Raw genomic sequence first — 23,183 nt, forward strand, 5'->3', positions numbered from 1 at the left:
CTGTGGAAGCAACCTAGATGCCCTTCAATAGATGAATGGATGAAGAAACTGTGGTATATGTACACAATGGAATATTTCTCAGTATTAAAATAGAATAAAATTATGGGATTGTTAGGTAAATGGATGGAGTTAGAGAATATGATGCTAAGCAAATAAGCCGATCCCAAAAAACCAAAGGCTGAATGTTGTCTCTGATAAGTGGATGCTGATCCATAATGGGGAGAGGTGAGGCATGAGAAAAATTGAGGAACGTTGATTGGGCAAAGGAAAGAGAGGGTGCATCGGGGCAAGAAAGATGGTAGAATGAAATGGGACATCATTACCCTAGGTACATGTATAACTTAATTTTTTAATGGTGTGATGCTACATTGTGTACAACCATAGAGATGTAAAGTTGTGCTTCAATTGTGTATAATGAATCAAAATTCATTCTGCTGTCATATATACCTAATTAAAATAAATAAATAAATAAATATTTTAAAAAGTACTTTGTAAACTATATACAATAATAATAGCACTTAATATTTTTTAGAGCTAGTAAACCCAGTCACTTTGCTAAGTAATTTATGCATTTTAATTTCTATGAAATAGTTATTATTGTTGTCCTCATTTTAGATGAGGAAACCAAAGGCATAGTACTAATCTGCACAACCAGTAGGAAGTTGAACTGGGATTCTTTTTAAAAAGATTGATTGACAGTTGCCTTCTAATTGAGTTTGAACTCAAGGGTTCACATGTTTAATTCCCAGTGTGAGGTATGTAGAGGGTGGAAACATATTCTGACTATTGTGTTTGGAGGAGGAGATTTGGGAAGTGATTAAGACTGGATAAGGTCATAAAATGTGATCTGCCATGATTGTATACTGCTGGTTTTATGAAGAGAGAGAGAGAGGAGAGAGAGAGAGAGAGAGAGAGAGAGAGAGAGAGAGAGAGAGAGAGAAAGATACACTAGAAGAAGCACATATGTGTGCTCCATTTCTTTCACTATGTGATGCTCTATACTGTGGGACTATACCATCTGGAAAGACATCACTGGATGTGGGTCCTAGGCCTCCAGAGTGTGAACTTTTTTGAATAAATTTTTTTCTTTGTAAAGTTATCCTTCCATAGGTATTTTGTTATAGTAATGAAAACTGACAAATAAACCTTCTAAAACTGGTCAATGTAGTGAATCTAGAATTTTCTCTCTTTCCTGTGCTGACCATTAAACTTTTTCATATGAATTCACCTATTATCTGGCAATCTTACTCATTTTTTTTAACTTTTCAAATTAATTTTCTCCTGAGTTCAGGAGCTGGATTTATTCTTTAACTGAATATTTGTTCTAACTGTCCATACCATAACATGAGAATCTTGTAAACTCGTCAAATACATATACATCATAGCATTTTGCACACAAATTAGCTTAAAGAATAGACTAATAGCCAGTAGCCAGGTACAGTGATGCACCCCTGTAATCCCTGAGGCTTGGGAAGCCAGCCTCCGCAATTTAGCAAGGCCCAGAGCAACTCAGTGAGATTGTATCTCTAAGTAAAATATAAAAAAAAAGTTTGGGGATGTGGCTCATTGGTTAAGCACCTTGGGTTCAATACCTGGTACTACTCCTCCTCCTCCTCCTCTTCCTACTACTGATTAGTTTTCATGGATACAAGAAGTAGTAGAGCCAGACATGGTGGCGTACACTTGCAGTCCCAGTTATTCAGAAAGCTACAGCAGGGGGAGGGCAAGTTCAAGGCTTGCCTGGGCAACTTAGTTAGATTCTGTCTCAAAATAAAAAATTTAAAAAGGATTTGGGATATAGCTCAGAGGCAGAATGCTCCTGGATTTAATTTCTCATACCACCCCTCTACCAAAGAAAAAGATTTAAAAAAAATTCAGAAAAATTTTTTGTTCTTTTCAGTAGTTTTTACTTTCAATTGTGAAGACACTTGACATCTATAATCAAATTCTAAACAATGTTCTAAACAGTTTTTATATATTTAAATTACCTTTGGGAAGGTATAAATCACAGGATATAAAAGCAATAAAAACCTCTCATTTCTTATTCACTGTCGTATTCCCAGTGATTAGTACTGTTTCTAACGTCGTAGATATTTTAGTGATTCTAGAATGAAAAATAACTTGTTAAAAATATCACCCTTTGTTTCTGTATCAGTAGATAAAATTTTTTCCTTGATGATTTTATACTGCAGTGAATTCCCATTTATTTTCCCCAATCATTTCTTCACGCTTGATTCTTATCTTACTTATCTTATGAAAGGCAGAAATGCCCCTGGTCTTTTAAGTAACTTGACTGAGTGGGTTTGGTATTTGTAAAACATAACTGCAGTGGCAGCTACTGTGTTGAGAAAAGGAGAATACAGGCACAACCAACTAAACTCTAGTCTGTGTGCTTGTATCCAACACCTTATGGCTCAAAGCACATTTTTTATTTAGCAAGGAACATTCACTGTTCCCTCCTCCCAACATGGGAATTTCACTGGTTTCATTTCACAACCATGATGAGAATTAACCAAATGGAAACATAATATTGAAAAGCTGCCCTATGAGGTTTTTTTAAATAAAATAAAACACTTTAAAATTATTGGATGAGAAAAAAAATTATCTCTAACTTTTGGATAGTATAAGTTCTTTTTTAAAAATATTTTTTTTTTTAGTTTTCAATGGACCTTTATTTAATTTATTTATATGCAGGGCTGAGAGTCAAACCCAGTGCCTCACACATGCTAGGCAAGTGCTCTACCACTGAGCCACTACCCCAGCCCACATGGACAGTATAAATTCTTAATTGTGGTGCTGTTTTACTTTTAAAAATGAGTAAGACTATCTTCATAACTTTCCAGAATATAAATTCTGATTCTCACATAAATAACTAGTATTTCATTGCCCAAAACAAACAGCTCTTAACACTGCTCTATGATTTCTATGATACATAGAGAGTAAATAGGATGCTCATGAGCCATTTAACCACTGACAAAACATGCCAAGTAACCAAACTAATGAGCTTAGAACCACGCAACTCAACTGATTAATGAGAGGGATGTGAGGAATGGAAAAATAAAAGCATCCCATTTTAAATTTTAATACTTTGTTCTATGACTCAGTCACGACTGATTTTCCCTTCTGGGTAAAGCCAATTTGGTTTATTGATTGTTTACTTATTAGTTATTATTACCACATTTATTCTCAAGCCTTAAAGAAATAAAACACATTATCATCATGCCTAGCTCAAGGATCACAAGTGAAGTCAACTTTATTATATTATTTTTCCCATTATAGGGCTCATCTGATTGAAAAAACAATCAGAAATGGGTTTTTCTCTTTCTTAAGAAAATGAGAAAAATGCAAAATAGGAGAAAATAGGAGATGATGGCTTTTGCAACTACCGCACAAAGATCTGTATTGGAAAGCTCAACTGTGTGATAAATGATCGTTCACATCTGCCTATCTCGTTATTAGGAAACCAATTCAAAACAGCATTCAGTCAGCTTCCCAGAGCCTTGGGGGGTATTTGGAATTGTGTTTGATAGATGAGTTCAATAAATAAAGACTTGTGAGCTGCTCATAAATCATAACAAACAGACAAATTTTTAGTGAATGGGACTACACACAAGAATTGTATCTTCTTTAAAACTGCAGTCCAAGTGGCATTCAGAATGCTTCGAATTCTCTGAGAAGATGATAATAAAATCACTTGGACTCTTTTAGGGGGTCAGAAGGAATGTCCCATTCTGAACAAGGCAAAGAAATATAATGGTATCTACCAAGTCTCACCTTTGTTTTACTCATCCAGAAAATGTTTACTAATAGTTACTTCAGAAAGTCTTTACAGTATGCTGTTGTGTTTTTAACTTGCAACCCTGTTCCCTTGATTCAGCTTATTTGATAAAACATGCCAATGGTAATTCATTTTTGTTAGCATAAAACCACTGTGAAATTATTCTGTTTCACAGAAGGTGTCTGAAGACCTTTAACTATCTGGGGTCATGGAGTGTTTTCCCTCTACAAATTGTATTTTTGTCATATTCTTCCTGCCTTGGGAATATAGTAGCTCATGCTGACCTTTGAGTGGAAAGATTGATTATGTGAGGGCACAAAGACTACAATGAGAAGAGTTCGGAGCAAACTGAATAAAACATGCTAAAGGCCCTTTCTGCAGAAAAAAAAAAAATGTTGCACAGAGCATAATGCACAATAACAAGGACACACTGGTATTGTAGACATTGCCTTTCAGTTCTGTTTTGAGTTCTTAAAAATATTGAATAGTCCCAATACAACTGACACAAATTTGACCACTACATTTATATTCTGAACTTTAAAGAAGCAAAATACTAATATTCAAAACTTCTAGATGTAGTTATATAGATTCTTGCTTGCAGCTGCCAACCTTCTTAGGTTCACTATTCTTTGCCTAAATGATGTTAGTAGAAAGCTCTGGATGAACCTATGGTTACAGTAAACATATATAAGAAATCATAAAGCATACAAAATAAAGATAATTTACAAAGTTTGTATTTGTTACCTAAAAGTGCCAACCATAAGACATAAGTGAGTGATATCATTGTGTGTGTCTTGTCTGCTCTAGAGACCTGCACTACCTCTGCTTTCCACATGACCTCCTGAGATTCACCTACCTAGGATTTCCTCCACCCAGAATCACTGTCCAATTGGATTTACTGTTTAATTTATTGCACTTATTACTTACACAGGTAATTCTCCACTTATAATGTTCTTAAAAGATACTGACATTTGTTTTGAATATCCATTCGTGCTTTTCTGCAAGAATGTAGACATAATCTACTTGTTCACAGAGAAACTCAGTTTATATAAATCGGCTGTTTTAACACTGGTAGAAATATTCACAAATTATGCAGCAACTAAAAATCATTTCTGTCAATAATTTCTACCACTGGAGAAAATATTCAAGATATAATTTTTTTAAAAAAGTTTTTTTTTTTTTTTTGTTTTTTGGTACTGGGGTTTGAACCTAGGGGTGCTTTACCTCTAAGTTATATCTTCAGTCCTTTTTAGTTTGTTTTTTAAATTGTGAGACAGGGTCATGTTAAGTTGCTGATATTTTCACCAAGTTGCTGAGGCTGGCCTCTAACTTGTGATCCTTCTGCCTCAGCCTTCGGGATGAAAATATGGAAGTGAGCCATTGCCCCTGGCTAAGATATTATATTTTTTAAAAGGAAACAAAATTGTATATATATTATGATCTAAAATATTGTTAAAATTATGTGTATATGTATATATATGTGTGTAATACGTATTTCAAATACAGGTATACATTTTTTACTTACATATCTGGGTACTATCAATTTTACTTGTTTATTCATACTTTATATAATTATATTCTATAATGAATATTAATTTTTTAATTGGTCAAAATAAACATTATTTTTAAAAACAATATCTGCAGACTCACTTAAAGCCTCATTAAAATTCTTCCAATTGTTTCATGGTCCAAGACAACCTAAAAGGTAAAACTCTCCTATAATGATGCTTCTTTGGTGTCTTAGTAATTACATCTCTTGAGATAGAATCTAAGATACACTTGCCTTATGTCAAACCTTCTTCTATGGAGAATAGATGTAGACAAAGATATTGTCGAAAGTTGATGTGTTTGTGAATAAGCAGAGGCTGGGGGAATACAACATAAATTCATACAACTCAGATGACTCTTTCAAATGCTAGTTAATTTCCAATCAAGATGAAGACTCTGGCAAAACTTTTATAGCTAGGGTTTTAGTGACAAGAATTTCAAAGAAAATAAAACATTTAGGTTTTTCCTAGAGAAATAAGATAAACAAGGATAATAAGATAAACTTATGTTAAAAAGATTATTTGGTTTCTTTGGATTTTTTTCTGTATGTTGGACATAACCACAACTTCCTGTTCATATGTGCACAACTACATTCTTTTTTATTACAATTATTCAATCATATTAATTGTATAAATTAATGGGTTTTACTGTGACATTTCTATACATGCATATATTGTGCACGGCTACATTTCTTTATTTCAGTTTATGAAATAAGACCTTCCCCCGAACCCATTTTTCACAATCTTAGTAAAGGTCATCTCTTCTTTCTTACATAGTATTTATCACATCATCTTGACTTTTATCTTCCTACAGACTTTCTTATGTATTGATATAGAAAGCTTATATATACATAAAATCCACATATGTAGTTTATATTATCTAGGTAGAACTATTTATATCATTTGCAAGCAAACTGCATCCTGGGTACAGAGCTTTGTTTTGAGTTCATGTCCTCTTGTGTTTTAAGTCTTTTTCTCCCTGCTTCAGAACTGTTCTGTTTCCTATCAGAGTCTGACATGTTTTGTGGGACCCACATAGATAATGTCTGTTTGTGAATAGAACTATAGTATTCAGAACTTTGATGTATTCAAGGTTAAAATGTATTAAAAGAATGAATACAATCTGGAGGAATGCTTGAACACAAATTGTTTGAGCTGAGCATCAAAATAAGGCAGTGGATTAACACTGAGGGTTTACTTTAAAAATTAACACACATCGAATAATTTATTTGAATAATTAGAGTCCTCTTATCAGCTATTTGGTCAATTTGACATCCACAGGAATTAATTTAAATAGATGCTCGTGCAAATAAATATCTCTGAATGGTCTTTTAGTAAAAATAAGTAGATTTGTCCTGTGTGTTTTAAGGAGATAGATTGATTTCATTAGCACATCAAATGAACTAGCTATCCAAATGTGCATTGGCTATATTTCACTACTTCTCTTTAAATTCTCAGCTGTTGGTTCCCAGGGACCAGCAGGTTAATACACAGACCAAACTGGCCACCAAAGTGGCTTTAGTGAGGTATTGTCTTCACATAACTCAGGAGGTGACTGTTCAATGGACCTGCTAATTTCAATAGCTTATTTTCTACAGTATGAAAATTCGAGTCAGAATAATACTTTTTTCCTTTTTAAGTCATATCACTTTATTTACAGAATTTTTATTCATAAGTAGAAGAAAACAGAAAGTATAGGCAAATATTTAATATATGACCATATAATTCTTCTCTGGAACAAATAAGAGTTTGGGTACATTTAAACCTCTCCCTGCACTATAAAACATAAAAGGGCAAATGTATGGCAAAATATGAAAGCATATTAAAGGATTTGGTTTGTAGGCATATATGACATTTCCTAAATCCTACTGTTGGAAAAGAAAAGATTGAATCTAACATTTAAGATTGCTTTGCTCACAATCCTCTGGGTTTCTAACCTTCCAGAGATATCAATGTCTCCCTTGATCAACTCGCTAACTTTAAAATTAAACCATAGTCCAACCTCAGTTTCCATAGAAATGCACCAGTTTACAAGGTGCATCAATTAAATGGTGATCTCCTTCCATATTATGTCATATATGTTGGTATTTGCAAATGAATTTTAAGATCATTCAAATTATTTTAAAGACAGATTTCAAACAATTTGTGCAAGGTTAAAATAATTCATTCTAGTTCTGAATAAGCTTCAGTGCAATTGCAGTAAACACTGTTAATACTAGTATACTTAGGTTGCTATTACTGACATCCTTACAGATATCTAAACATGTTGAGTACAATTAGCTATTTTAAATTGTACTTAACAGCCCATTACTATAAAATCATCTCCCAAGTTTGACCTAACACACAAACAGAAATGACTTTAAACTAAGCTGTATTTTTTAAAAGGTTACTTTGTTAGAATAAGATAGAACATATTCTATACGATTTTAAAGTCTTTAGATTGGAGTTTACTTATGGTTCTGAAGAGTGCATTTCTCCTTTTCAAAAACAGGTTCTTCATTTTACAAAAATAATTAGAGCACAGGTGTTATCTTTGACCTAATATAATGCATTTGGAAGAATTCCAATAGCAGTTGACAATGTCTAAGAAATAGGAAAGTACTATATGTTGCTAATAAAAAATTCTCTCTTGTATGCTTTATGTTGTCAGTAGACATGTATTTGTACTAACATTAAGCTAACATATAGGCCAAAAATCACTTGGTAGAATAATGTACTCCAACATCCTAACATAAAGCACTATCTTCCAAACAACTGGCAAGAAACTAAGATCGTGAGAGTATTTGTTCATTCAGCACATGCAGTATCTGACACATGAGCATCAAACATTCCCCCTTTAACTAAACAGAAGAGAGGCTGAATGGGGGCTTTCCTGACTCATTAAATGACACCTTAACACAGAACTATAAATGCAGAAGACAATGATCCCTCCCTACCTTGCTGAAGGCAAAGAAGAGTGCCTTATAGAGACAAGATGCAGGTTTAGTTCTTAATTTCTTTTTCTTGAAACTCAAATATAGTTAGCAAACATACCATACAAGATATGCAAGAACTTAATTGGTAGAGGTCATTAAATTTCAAAAGCAGTACAATCATTGTTTTTCATGATTATATTTGCACTTATTTGTACTATTCATAAAAGTTGCAATAGTAAACCTAAAGGAACTAAATTACACTAATGAATTTTACTTCCAAGGCCAAGTGCAATAATTGACCATTTCCTTATGAATTATGCATTATATAAGAACAGCAATAATAGCATTTGAGGCTGATACAAAGCGACCTAAAATATCTCATGACTTTACAATTTGGCTGGCTATTTGAATAAGGAATACTTCTATAGGTCTGGTTACAGAAATAAGCATACATACCCTGGTCTAACACTTCTTCTTCTTCCCGTTTTGGCTGTGGTAGTAAAGCAGTCTTATCTTTATTCTCTGTTTCTATAAAGGATCAAAGAAGTTGAGCATAAATTGGCAGCATATATTATACACTTTAAATAGTTCATTGGAATTATGCCATTAACATAAAAATATCATTCAAGACCTTGTGTTTATTATATTATTAAGAATTTATATAGAAGAAATGCTCTAATTCACAATCTTCTCCACCCCAGCATAACTACCAATTACCAGACTTCTGACATAATAACTAGGTCAACTATTTTTTCAGTGATATATAAATGATATTAAGTTTTTAAAATGTTTTAACAAAACTACTCATGTTTTTTTTTAAATTGACTCTAGTAACATTCTAAGAATGTTAAGAGATTTTAACGTATTTTCCATAAATATATTAGCATCTTAATACTCATTGCTATGCCATTTTCATTCATAAAATATCCACTAGAAAGAAATAAGGAGCTGCTCTGGCATTTTAAGATTGAATCTTCAAAACTCAATAACATCAGCGTATTTCATGTAATAAAAGAAGGTGTAGGTTTTGCAACTTTAAACTAAAGGGAGACAATCAATATGACATTTTGCAGACAAACAATAAGTTACTGAACAATTCTAAGAATGAGACCAAAAGAGCTAAGATTATTAATATCAAGATGGGATCTTTGCTTGAGGAGGCCAATTAAATAGATAATTTAAGGTATTACTGGACATGATAACCATTTTCACTGGCCAACTGTAGCACTTTTTGTTGCAATTTATAAATTCATAAATTGTCTATGACATTACTGACTATTGGAGGAATGGGATAAAGAAACTAGAAAACATGAATTAAAATGAAGAAGGGTCTACATTTATGGAATTAGCCACCAAAACTAATTTGTTTCATCACCGGCTGAGATTTGTCTTTTTAACTGTTTTGATGGGGACATGCCAGAAAGGGGAGGCACATATGAAAGAGGAAATAAGAATACATATATACAAGTTGATTGAAGAAGGGAATAAAGATGATTTTAAATACTAATCATACAGTCAAGTAAGACACATATGAGAATATAATATACAAAAGCATATGCTTCTTTATGTTAAGCACCAATCTCACCTTTGTGATGCCCATGCATCATCACCATATCGGACTTCACAGGAATTGGAATATTGGCCTCTGGTGGTATAGTTCTGAATATATCTTGAGCCACATTCTGTGTACAAGTCATGAAAGAAACTGCATGCTTGGCTTCCATGTAATACATAATGTATAAGTTACACATTTCATCAATAGATGTGCCACTGTAGGCAAAAAAAAAAAAAAAAAAGTAGATACAACAAATCAGCCATTTACATAAAATGCATTCTTAATGCAAGAAAAATGCAACCCGTAAACCTGCCAACAATGGAGTCAATGGTGGGGATACTGTGAGTTTGTTTTGTAGTTTTCATTAAAACCCATTAGTTTTCAACATCAGAAGCCCAGTGTCAAAGGCATATTTTCACCTAACAATGCAGAATCAGTCTGTAGATAAACAGGGATATTAGCCAACAACACAGATGGAAATGATTTTTCAGTAGTTGAGATATATTTTCTTTTCTCTTCTAAATCCTTTTATTTTTCAGTTCTTTTCTGTTTGATAAAATGCTTAGACTGGGCAGTTCCTTTTCTCTTAAACAATCACATATTTACTTAATGGTAACATTTAAAATATGTCAACAGAAATATATTACTTATAAGTCCTTTAAAAATGGCTTTTCTACTTAAGACCAAGAGTTTTGAACCTTATTTTTGGCTAAGTGCCTCCTTTTTAATGGTGAGATGAACTGAGAATCATGTACCACACTAAGATGTCATGATATATGATGTCACAACTAGACTGCTACCACAGGGAAGAAAAGAACACCTCAGAAATGATTCAGAATGAAATCAACACTAATCTTTTCTCTCAGACCTGACTGGGGTAATGCTACAGAGTGGAATGATTCAGTGTTAAAAATAGATTTCAAAATGGTGTGGATGTTCCCAAGAAAGAAGTTCCAAGTGGTACAAATAATGTCTCACAGCTTACAAAGCATGTTCTCTTCTTCAGTTCACATGGGCTACTTCGTATTTTAGTCTCTTTACTGTTATTAAGAAGAAATAGCTCAGTATACCTTTAGAACACTTTTATAGAGCAAAGGAATACTTCCTGTTTGCTATTAGTTCTGACAGCTTTTAGCAAGCTTATACAAATAAAAAACAAGCTATGAGGTAGATTATTTGCTCTACAGAAAGACATCAGTGTTGACTTTTCCAACAATGTCATGCAGCATTCACTTCTCCATAGCAACAGTAATGACATCAGCAAGGGAAAGGAAAAAAAAAGTCTTTTCCAAGCAAGGATATGATTTCTCTAAGCTTTGAAAATGTAGAGCCCCCAAGAGACCTCAGGAAAGAGACCCTGTCATGAGAAGCTCTGTTTATGCTTCAGAAATCATTTGGCTTCTCACTCTCTGAATCTGATACCTGTCACTGTAATTGCCTCTCCCATGAAATATAAGCAAATAGTGAAGTGCAACCCCAAACAAACACATGTTCATTACACATATCTTCCTGGTGTCAAAACACCATTCCTAAGAATCACATTTTAACCGTTTTAGAGTGGGTCAGAAAATTATGTGCTATAAAAGGAATGTCTGGTGCCAAAATAATAACCTGGAGGCTCCCCCCACACTATCCTTCCCCTCCCTGTTCAAAAGGAGGAAGTATACAGGAGACCAAGGAGGAAAAGGAATTTAAAATGTGGCTCTTGCTTAGAAACGGCATCCTCTTGCACAGAAGAAAAGCAAAAAATAATCATTTAAAAACAAATTAATGACAGGAAAAATTTTAGTAAATTCATATGTGAATACATGAAACTTGCAACTAATCCATGAACAAATCCTCATATAGCTTCTCTGTTTGGAAACAGCAGTGCTCATGCTATCACAGGGAAGGTACCATAGCAGCACAGGTAATACAACCAGTATTCAGAGCTCTTTCCTTATTAAAACAACAGAACAAAAGAAAATAAAAAAGTTTAATTGCTAGACTAAATGTTGTTGGCCAACTGGGCCAGAGTGTCTTCTGTTTTATAAGTTTATTCTGTGAACTATTATGTTTTCATAAAATACAAAAAATTGCACTATGATACTTATGATTTAACTCTTAACTATGTAGGAGTATGTATAATCCTAGCACTGGTTAGAAATTACCAACCAAAAGTGGTTCTTTAGTACTTTGTAGATGCATGTAAAACATCTACTGTTACTTTTGGATAACAACCATACACAATAGACCTAGGTATGTGCATGTAGTCTAGTTACATAGAACTATCCAAATGCCATAGATATGCATACAGATGTGTATGTAGGAATTTAACATGCTTTATATATAGACAAACATATATTAAATCTACTTATATTATTTTTAATCCATCCATCCAAATATACATTTAAATTTTCAGAAAAAATCTGTTAGAAATTTTCAAAGCAACTAATATCATAGATTTCAAAATAACTAAATAGACTATCTTAATATATATTCCCCAACATATAATTTTGGTGTTTCTAAACTTGTTACATGTCTATTTGGAGGACTTGTTTTTAGTATGCATCTTAAAAGAAATTGTACTGAAAGAGTTCATTTCAAATAAGTAAAAGGTAATCAATTAGAAAACAAGAACTAAACTGTGAAATGTGTGCTAAGTGAAATTATCAACCAAAGTAATGACCAGGGAAATAATTTACTAAGTCATTTATTCACTACTATCATTATCAAATCAGTGAACACCAGGTTTTTTTAAGAAAATTATAGAGAGTGATAATAAGGTAGAATATGACATTAAAAGTGGCATAAATTTGGAATAATTTAAAAACTAATATTGGAGACAAAGACAGTAATTACTATTTTAGAAATAATGAATATCAAGACACAAGATTACATGTTTGAAAAATGCAATTAACTACATCAAAAAGAAAGCTGTAACTTTTAAAATAACATAACAATTTGTCCTCTATGACTGATCATCAAACATTATTATTTTAATTAGTAAATTTGAGAAAACAAAAAATAAAAATATAAGCTAATGCTCCAAGTTACTTCCTGCAAAGTGAATTATCTTGCCACTTATTAAATCATTTTTTTGAGAAAAAATTATACATATATATGTGAAAGTATACAGATATGTATATGCTTGCATCCACATATATACATACAGACAATACACTAATTCAATTACACTTACATATTATGTACTAACTATACAGACATATAAATATGTTCATTGCTAAATATTTTTGATTTGGTGAGACATCCTAATCAGTTCATCAATATAGTTCATTTGAGATACTGATACACTGATAAAAATTGAGTTGCTCAAATAATCTAGGAATCTTTGATTTCAAAAAAAAAAAAATTCATAGAATGAGCTGACCATAAAGAAAGGAGTCTTGCTTTAATCCTTCCTATCTGTGATTGGACTTGTAGTCAAGGTAACTCTGAGCTTCTATCTGACAGAGAAACTATTATATGTTAAAACTGTGAAGATTCAAATCATCCTGAGTATCAGCATCATAGTTTGCCAATTTTATTCCACATTCATCTTTCTTTTACCAAAAAACAAAAACAAAAAAGACTTGCACTTTCAGCCTATCACTTTCTGTATTTATTAGGGGGATTTTTGACACACACATCCTTATTTTTCACAGAGCTCAACGTATGCAATTCAAGTCTGCCAATCTGAATGATCTACAGAAGAAGGGAGGCAGGCATGTTCCCAGGTCTGTCTTGACTCCACTGCCTGGTCCTTTAAACATCCCTCAATGTCAATGTGACTCTTTGAAATAATGACTGCAGACATCATCTGTATCCCAATATTACAGTATGGAATTCTTTCATGTTCTTCACAACAAAGTGCTTATGTGATAACCTCCTCTTTTATACTGGCTTAATATAAAGCTTCAAGTCCAACACAGTGTGATGAGCCCCAAAATAATAAAATTTTAAAAATACATGTTAAATGATGGAAGGATGAAAGACTTTGCTTAATAAATGTCTGCAACTTATTATGACATAATATATTATCTCTAAAATATTACACTGATGAACAATGAGTTAGGTCAATTTATGTACTTTCTATAGTATTTCTGAAAAATATTTATATCTCTGCATATCAATCAATTTACTGATATCTTTCAGGGTTCTATAGGAGGTTTTATAAAAATAATTATTTTCTATTAGAAAGATACTTAATAGTTATTTAGGAGAGTATCAAGTAGTCTGAAATGTATCACTTTGAAGTCTCCAAATGGTTGTGTATCAGGCTTGGGATGTAAGTTGTAGCACTTTATTAATTTAATGAGACCCTTGCCCCTAGCCAAGCTCCTTAATCAACAGAGCAAGGTTTCAATATAACCAAAACAGGTAATATTAATTTTATTACCTGAAAAAATTTAAAGAAAAATATTTTATAAATATGGTACCTTTAAACTTATACATTAAGGAGTTATTATTTATCATATAATTTTATCTTTGCATATAATGTACTTCAAAATGTTGATTAACATACTATTTGGTATACATAAATATATTTTAGACCTTGTCATATGCTTTCAAGTTCAGATTCTTATGAAATGATCCATTTTAAATGAAAAGTATGACCAAAATAATTGACTAAATAGGTAAATACTATCTATTTATTCCAAGAATTAATTTGAAATTTCAGTCTATAAACTTTTAGGCTGACTAGCTGACTTAATTAGCTTAATTGGTTGACTTAATTAAATTCTTTCTTTTTGTTTAAACTTGACTAAACATTTGAAATGAATTTAGAGAAGCATCATATTGAATATAAAATATGTAGTGCAGTCAGGCACAAAATATTGCTCCTTCGCAGATTAATTAGTACTGTAATCACTATATACTTAGTGCAATGTATTTGTTTAAGATATGCTATTCATATTTACTACTTTAAAAGAAATATATTTGGACAACACATTTCACCACTAAGTATAGTTACTAATATATCTTGTGTTAAATTCACCTATTTGGAACTAAGTGTTTCAGGCTCTGAGCTCAAACCTGTGTCCAGTAGGAGTGCATGTGATGTACGTGGGGTGGAGGTGGAGGTGGAGATGGAGATGAAGGTGGAGATGTGGGAGAGGAAAATATGGAAATTTATAGAGTATCATTTAATTTAATAGAAAACATAAAATATTTCTGTTCTCTTTCTTTCTTTTTTGTTGATTACATTACCAACTGTGACCCTGTAGTACCCTTTGGATGTTGTACCTATTATTTTGCAGAATAGAGATGTATTACTGCTATTACTTTTCTAAAACTAAAAAGCAGATTAAATGCTATAATTATTCTGCATTGTTATAAGAGTTGTTATTCATGTCTAAATTTATTCAAACTTGTCTTATAGCTTGTCATTATATTTGGAAAAAACTGCTTTTGCAGTATGAATTAAATATTCAGAATATGGACTCGCCCAATAACTTAATTTCCTATAATTCCTTTAAATTTCATTTATATTACAAAATGTGTTTTTCCTTTAGTCCATATGAGATTTATACAAAGCTAGAGTAGTATAGTCATTTTAGGGCATTATTCTAATACAAACTCACATTTTAAAGAAGACTAGAATTATTCTAGACTCATCAAAATGAAAGAGCCCTCTAGAGATCACTTTGGCCTCCCATCCTGGTATTATAACAAGTCATTAATTTCTCTGGCTGATATTACCTCAAAGAGAAAATGCAAAAAATAGAATCTGGCCAAGATGATAAGCCTCCTAAAATTGTAATTTTTGCCTTTGGCCAAACAAACAAACAAACAAATCTACTTTTTGCACACTTATAAACTAATAATATAATGTTTTGAAGGATATTTCTTTACTACTTCACTTACTTATTTCAAAGGTGAATAAAATAACCAATGGCATTTAGGTAAGATGTCTGTGGATTTACACTAACATAAAATAGAGAAAGCTGATCAATACCCTCCATATCATTTTACCTCAGGAATTTAAACACTGCCAAGAAGTGTACTCTCAGATTCCACCTTTCAAATCTCATTATGTCTACTTTATCAACCCTTTCCTTATACTCACCTTTTCTGGAACCTAATAATTATATTGCCTTCTTCAAGCCTTTCCGAATTTATCAAATTTATCCAAAAGCAAAGCTGTTGGAAAGTATCTTGTTTAATATAAATTGAGAATGTTTTTCTCTTTGTTCTATATTTTGCTTTAAAATTGGTGCTTATTAAAATAAAAATCTTTTGTAGTGACATAAAATCCTTTTCATCCTTTCATTGAATGCCCCTTTTTCAACCTGCATCAGCAACTTTTCCATTTTCCCTTACAACCACCAGTTAGTGCTGTTGTAAGAATCATCTTCAGTGCATTTAATCCAAATTTTCAGATCCCTACTTTCTGTAACTTCTCTCTGATCAAGAGATAAATGGTTTAAATCTCCAGCTTCCCAGTGGCCTCAGTAAATACCTTAAAACAGAGTGTAACACAGAGAGTAGATTCATTGATGCTTTTCCAACAAAAAGCATAATAAGAAACTTTCTCTTTCATTTTTTAATCTTTTATCTATTTATCTTTTGTGAAAGAGTTCACAGTGCTTTGAAAATTTTACTTAGTGTTATAAAGCGTAATTATTTCAAGGAAGCTTGGCATTTGAGAATTGCATTTTGAAAATTATTTGATCTCCCCCTTTTGGAAGTGCTGCATATTATTATCCTAAAAAACTGGAACTTATAGAATATTCAGAAATTTTAACAGGCAGAAGAAAAAATGTTTCTGAGTATTTTATGAGTATGACTAAATAGAAAACTTATTTTCCTAAAAGAAAATCTTTCATAATCATGATATTTTCTTCATTTTTATATGTCTGAAGAAGTAACATATGGTTTTCTAACTATATAATGGAGAGGCATGATGTTGAGGAGCTTAATGAAGCAGAAATAATAAAAGCACATAAAATAGGCATGTTCTGGGGGTTATCCAAATTGATCAATTTTAATGAAAAAATACTAGTTTGCTCTAATTGTCTATGACAGGACAAAAAATGTACATAAGCCATTCACAATAAAAAAATGTCACCTATGATCATGCCTTGTGTTAAAAACAAAAAGTCTCTTGAAATAATGGAAAGTGCAGAATCTTACCCAATGTGTGTGGCTTCTGTCCTGCCCTCACCAGTGAATACACATCTTGCTGCTAGTATGTCACCAAAACTAACATCCACTGGGTGTTCCACAGGGTAAAAAGCCTGCCCGGAAGACAAACACAGTGATCCATTGAAATTACCAATAAAACCCAGAACCATATGCTTAAAATATGTGAGACTTGGAGCACTGCATATGGAGAGGACAAAGAGATAGACACATACACAGATACTCACTGGATAGAAGAGTTTATCTCTAATTAATCAATTCCACTTTACAACTTTGAAAGCATATTTACAAATGCATTCCATAGAACACAATACGTACAATAACAGAAGAGCTATCTGAAACACTTATGACTAAATGATAGGATAGAAAGGACTTCACTAACATGTTCAGATCATATTGAGAGAACTGGTAAGGAAAACACCAAATTGGAAGTTGTAAAACAGGAGGTTAGGTAGCTCAGATTTACAGAAAAGGAAATTATGGAGACTGTTAGATGCTAAAGAAATGAACAAGGTATTACATAAGAATTTTTAAAAATTACTTTCTGTTGGTTTGTAGTTTTCCTCCCCAAATTAAATTGGATCCCACATACCTGTGGCAGCTGGGGGCTCTGGCGTCCAATCAATGTCCATTGTCCATTTCTTACTCTGTATCCACTTACTACCTTACCTTAAAAATAAACATAAATTGTAACCATATGAAATAACAACACAGAAAAGCAAAACCACATTTATTTTTCTTGTTAAAATAAAACAAAATCTTTTCAGAACCCTAAGTAATGAGTATCTTCATGAAAATAACACGATGAAACAGCATAAAAAATTCAAGGTATTGGCTGAAATTTCTTTGAAACAGACTTAAAGTCAAGTACAATCAACATTTTACATTTACAGCACTAGCAAGCACAATGGTAAATACTTATAAATTTAACATGTAGCTTAAGGTTCTTACCTAAATGGTGAGTGTGAACTCTGTAGGCAAAAACATGCATTGGATACATTTTATAATGGCATGAAATATCAGAATTCACCACTGTGAGAAAGAAAAACACAGACAAAAGTCACTATTCAACTGGAAAACGACATTCTTCTTTTCTAAAAGTGAGCTAGTCACAAGCACTCAAACCCAGCAGATAGTAAGTGCTCATCCTGTGCCATCCATTTCACCAAGACAGATTAAGACCTTCCTACTTCAGATATTAAAATACTCTGTCACAAAACAGGCTTAATTAATTTGTTATCTTTATCTTGAAATCTATCCAGATGAAAAGCTTCAAAAATGGCTTTTATTTTTGGAACAATAGATTTTTGAAAGATTGAACGCAAATACTAAAATCATCAGGCTGAACAGTTCCTGTTGATAAGGGGCTGTCTCCATATACTTTACCTTTCTTACAGTGTAACACATACTAGCAATGCAATAACTCTGAAATTACCAGTAATAACAAACAATATTTAACATGACACTTTTGTTAGAGAGTCTTTAGATATACTGATAAATAACAATTATTCTCATAGCTTTTTGCCAGTTTAGGTGAAATAGCTATTATCTCATTTTGCAAGTAGGGAAATTAATATATACAAGTCCAAAGACTGAGCTGGTGTTGAATTTAAAGCCTGTTGATTTTTAGCCTTCCCATGAAGTAGTTTACATTGTCACACATTATGCACTTTATCTTTTACATCTCAAAAATGGGTGACTGATTTATAAAATACTCAAGATTTATTCTTTAATTTATACACCCACTACCTGCCCATGAGTCTCAATTCTTAGCATTTCAATAAATAAATATTGGAAATATAACAAATAATTGGCGTAGAGCAATACCAGCTCTATTTTAAACATAATGACAATAAAGAATTAGCTTATTTTTCAGATACAAATATTGGTCATTTTTTATAAAGTTGATAAAAAATAAACTGTAAGTCCATTCTTATAGATTACTCAATGAGGTAATGGAAATACAAAGAGATCATTCCTCACCTTTCTCTCCTGGTGGTATAACAGTGTCAACAGACATCATAAGGTACATGCCAGCAATTAAAGGCTGTCTGCAGGAAAAAAGTAATATTTTTCTCAATAATGAGATAATGCCAAAACAATTTCATTGGACAAATAGGTATATTTCAATACATTAGTTTATAGAATGTTATTTTTTTGTGAAAATCAAAATGAAACAAATTAGAAGAGGTAGACAATAAAAGGTAGACTCTAAGTAGTCTCAGTTGTAACTAATTTTATGTGTGAACTTTGTTAAGTTATGGCATCTGGTTGATGGGTCAAACATTAGCTTAGATATTTCTTGGAAGGATTATTGTGTTTTTAGATATGATTAACATTTAAATTAGACTTCATGTAAGGCGGTTTATTCTCCATAATTTGAACAGGTCTCATACAATCAGTTAAAGGCTTTAAGAAAAAAGACTGGGGTCCCCTGAAAAGTAAGAAATTCTGCCTACAAACTGTCTTTGGACCCAAGAAGGCAAAACCTCTACCTTTCCCTAAATTTTCTGTTGGCCCTAAAGATTTTGGATTTGTAGGTCCATACAAAAGCATGAGCCAATCCTTTAAGATTTTTTTTTTCTTCCTCACTATCCATCTACTAATTCAGGTTTCTTTGGAAAATCCTGACTAATAAAGCTGTTATGATTCCTAGCTGTGATGAGCATGCCTTGTCTAATTCCCTCTCTACATTGAGGGTGGGCACAAGTAAAGGTACTAACATATTTCTAACAAATAGAATATGGCAAGAATGGTGGTATGTCACCTCTTAAGATTAAGTTACAAAAAAACCTCTGGATTTCATCTTTCACATAATCCCTTGCTTGCTTTTTTACTTACATTCTGTGATGGAAGCCCAGTTGTTGTACTGTGAGCTGCACTGTTTATAGTCCTTATGGGGAGAAAAAATGAGGGAGACCTTTGGCCAACACCCAGCAAAGCAATAAATCCTGTCAGCAACCATGTGAGTTATCTTGGAAGTGGCTGTTCCCGGGTCTAGCCTTGAAATGACTGAATCTCCAGCAGAGACTCTGCAGCCCCTTTGGACAAATCCCGCCAGAGGAGCCTGCTACATTGTGGCTATGTTCCTGACTCACAGGATGCTGAGATAATACATATTCATGATCTTAAAACAGTAAGTCTGAGTTAATTTGACTTCCACAATAGTTTGCAAAGATCTTAAGGTTGTTGCTCATTTAAGAAAACCCATCAATTTCAAATAGTGAAATAGAAGACACCATCAAAAGCCTACCAAGGAATAGCATGGATGGTGGAAGGAGACTCTCATCATTATCAAAATACATGTATGAAGATGTGAATTTGGTGTCAACATACCTTATATACAATCAGAGATATGATAAATTGTGGTATAAAGGTATATTAAGAATTGTAATGCAATAATAATGATAATGATAATAATAATAATAGGAAAAAATTTTTAAAAAGCCAACCAAGACATAAAAAGAAGAATTAACACCAACACTCCCCTAATTATTCCATAAAATAGAAAAGTAGGGAACCCTTCCAACTTCATTCTATGAAGCTTGTATCACTGTGATACCAAAACCAGACAAAGACACATCAAGGAAAGAAAACTTCAGACTAATATTCTTGATGAACATAGATGCAAAAATTCTCAATAAAATTCTGGCAAATAGCATACAAAATCATATTAAAAAGATTGTGTACCATGATCAAGTGAGGGTGCAAAGTTGGCTCAACACACAGAAATCAATAAACACAATTCATCACATCAATAGATTTAAAGACAAGAATCATATGATAATCTCAACAGATGCAGAAAAATAATTTTCTGTTCAAAACAATAGAAATACTAGGGAGAGAGTAAGAACATACCTCAACATTATAAAAGCTATCTATGATAAACCAAAGGCCAACATCATTCTAAATGGAGAAAAATTAAAATCATTCCCTGTAAGAAATGGAACAAGAAAAGGATGCTCTCTTTCATCACTTTTATTCAACATTGTCCTTGAAACTCTACCCAGAGCAATTAAAGAGAAGAAAGAAATCAATGGGATACAAATAGGGAAAGAAGAACTCAGACTATCACTATTTTCTGGCAGCCTGATTCTACTTACAAGATCCAAAACATTTCACCAGAAAACTTCTAGAATTAATAAATGAATGCAGCAAAGAAGTAGGATATAAAATTAACACCCATAAATCAAATGTGTTCCTATACATCAAAGATGAATCCACCAAAAGAGAAATTACCCGATTCACAATAGCCTCAAAAAAATCAATAAATAAAATATGTGGGAATCAACCTAATAAGAGAGGTGAAAGACCTCTACAATGAAAACTACAGAACACTAAAGAAAGAAATAGAAGAAGACCTTAGAAGATGGAAAAATCTCCCATGCTCTTGGATAGGCAGAATTAACATTGTCAACTACCAAAAGCATTATACAGATTTAAGGCAAGCCCCATTAAAAACCCAATGGCATTCTTTATAGAAATAGACAAAGAATCATGAAATTCATTTGGAAAAAGAAGAGACCCAGAATAACCAAAGTAATCCTTAGCAAGAAAAGTGAGATAGGAAGCATCACAATACCAGACCTTAAATTATACTACAAAGCCATAGTAACAAAAGTGGCATGGTTTTGGCACCAACACAGACATGTAGACCAATGGTACAGAACAGAAGACACAACAATAAATTAATATAAATACAGTTATCTCATACTAGACAAAGGCACCAAAAACATACATTGGAGGAAAGATATCCTCTTCAACAAATCTTGCTGGGAAAACTGGAAATCCACATGTAGCAAAATGAAATTAAACCCCTATTTCTCACCCTGCACAAAACTCAACTCAAAGTGGATCAAAGACTTAGACATTAAAACAGAGATCCTCTACCAAATAGAAGAAAAAGTAGGCTCAAATCTTCACCATGTCCGCTTAGGAACTGACATCCTTAACAAGACTCCTAAAGCAATAGAATTAAAATCAACAATCAATAAATGGGATGGATTCAAACTAAAAAGCTTCTTCACAGCAAAGGAAACAATCAAGAATGTGAAGAGAGAGCATACAAAATGGGAGAAAATCTTTACCACATTCACCTTAGATAGAGCATTAATCAACGGAATATTATAAAGAACTCAAACAACAACAATAAAAACCCAATCAATAAATGGGCTAAAGAATTGAACAGACACTTCACAGAAGAAATACGATCAATCAACAAATATATGAAAAAAAAGTTCAACGTCTCAAGCAATGAGAGAAATGCAATTCAAAACTACTCTAAGATTTCATTTCATTCCAGTTAGAATGGCAGCTATCAAGAACACAAACAACAAAAAGTGTTAGTGAGGATGTGGGGAAAAAGGCATACTCATACATTGCTGGTAGGACTGCAAATTGGTGCAGCCAATCTGGAAAGCAGTATGGAGATTCCTCAGGAGACTTGGAATGGAACCAGTATTTGATCCAGCTTTTGGTTTATACCCAAAAGACTTAAAATCAGCATATTACAGTCACATCAATGTTTTACAGCAGCTCAATGCACAATAGCTAAACTATGGAACCAACCTAGATGCCCTTCAACAGACGAATGGATAAAGACAATGGGGTAAATATTCACAATGGAATGTTGACTCAGCATTAATGAAAAATGAAATCATGACATTTGTAGGTAAATTGATGGAGCTGGAGGATGTTATGCTACATGAAATAAGCCAATATCAAAAAACCAGAAGCTGAGTGTTTTCTCTAATATATGAATGTTAATTCACAATAAAGTGTGGGCAGGTGGCTAGGGAAGAATAGAGGTTCTTTAAATTAGACAGAGGGGAGTAAAAGGAGGAGAGGGGCATGGAGGTAGAAAGGATAGCAGAATGAATGAGACATTATTACTCTATGTCATATATGACTACAGGACTGGTATAATTCCATATTATGTACAACCAGAAGAATGAGAAGTTATACTCCATTTATGTATGATGTGTCAAAAACATTCTACTGTCATGTATAATTAATTAGAACTATAACAACAAAATAGAATAAATATGAAAAAAAAAAAAAAAAGAAAGAAAGCAAGCAGGAGGGACTTACGGCAGACGTGTGAGGTGTAAAGACACACCAGAACAGTCCTTGTGGTTATCTGAAAACACAAACACATACCTTCAATACAAAAATCAGAAAAAGGGATGTCAAACTAATAAATTATAAGTGTTTAAATATAAAACCTAAAAACTATGTTACATTTTCTTTCTGATTTTACAAAA

At 32.6% G+C, this 23,183-nt stretch overlaps 1 protein-coding gene across 7 annotated transcripts in view; it reads right to left on the reverse strand.

Annotated features, from left to right (window-relative positions):
- The window catches only part of Pam (peptidylglycine alpha-amidating monooxygenase), a 289,187-nt gene that overhangs the window by 52,652 nt on the left and 213,352 nt on the right, over nucleotides 1–23,183 (reverse strand). For all 7 annotated transcript variants that reach the window (XM_076856972.2, XM_076856971.2, XM_076856970.2 and 4 more), the window contains 7 exons: nucleotides 23,011–23,059; nucleotides 18,904–18,971; nucleotides 17,872–17,952; nucleotides 17,513–17,589; nucleotides 16,912–17,015; nucleotides 9,826–10,010; nucleotides 8,697–8,768 (listed from right to left, as the gene is read on the reverse strand). In XM_076856972.2, the coding sequence (XP_076713087.2) occupies nucleotides 8,697–8,768; nucleotides 9,826–10,010; nucleotides 16,912–17,015; nucleotides 17,513–17,589; nucleotides 17,872–17,952; nucleotides 18,904–18,971; nucleotides 23,011–23,059 (636 nt within the window). The remainder of the gene's footprint in view (nucleotides 1–8,696; nucleotides 8,769–9,825; nucleotides 10,011–16,911; nucleotides 17,016–17,512; nucleotides 17,590–17,871; nucleotides 17,953–18,903; nucleotides 18,972–23,010; nucleotides 23,060–23,183) is intronic.

Source organism: Callospermophilus lateralis, chromosome 5 (assembly GCF_048772815.1).
Source record: "Callospermophilus lateralis isolate mCalLat2 chromosome 5, mCalLat2.hap1, whole genome shotgun sequence".
Classification (NCBI taxonomy): domain Eukaryota; kingdom Metazoa; phylum Chordata; class Mammalia; order Rodentia; family Sciuridae; genus Callospermophilus; species Callospermophilus lateralis.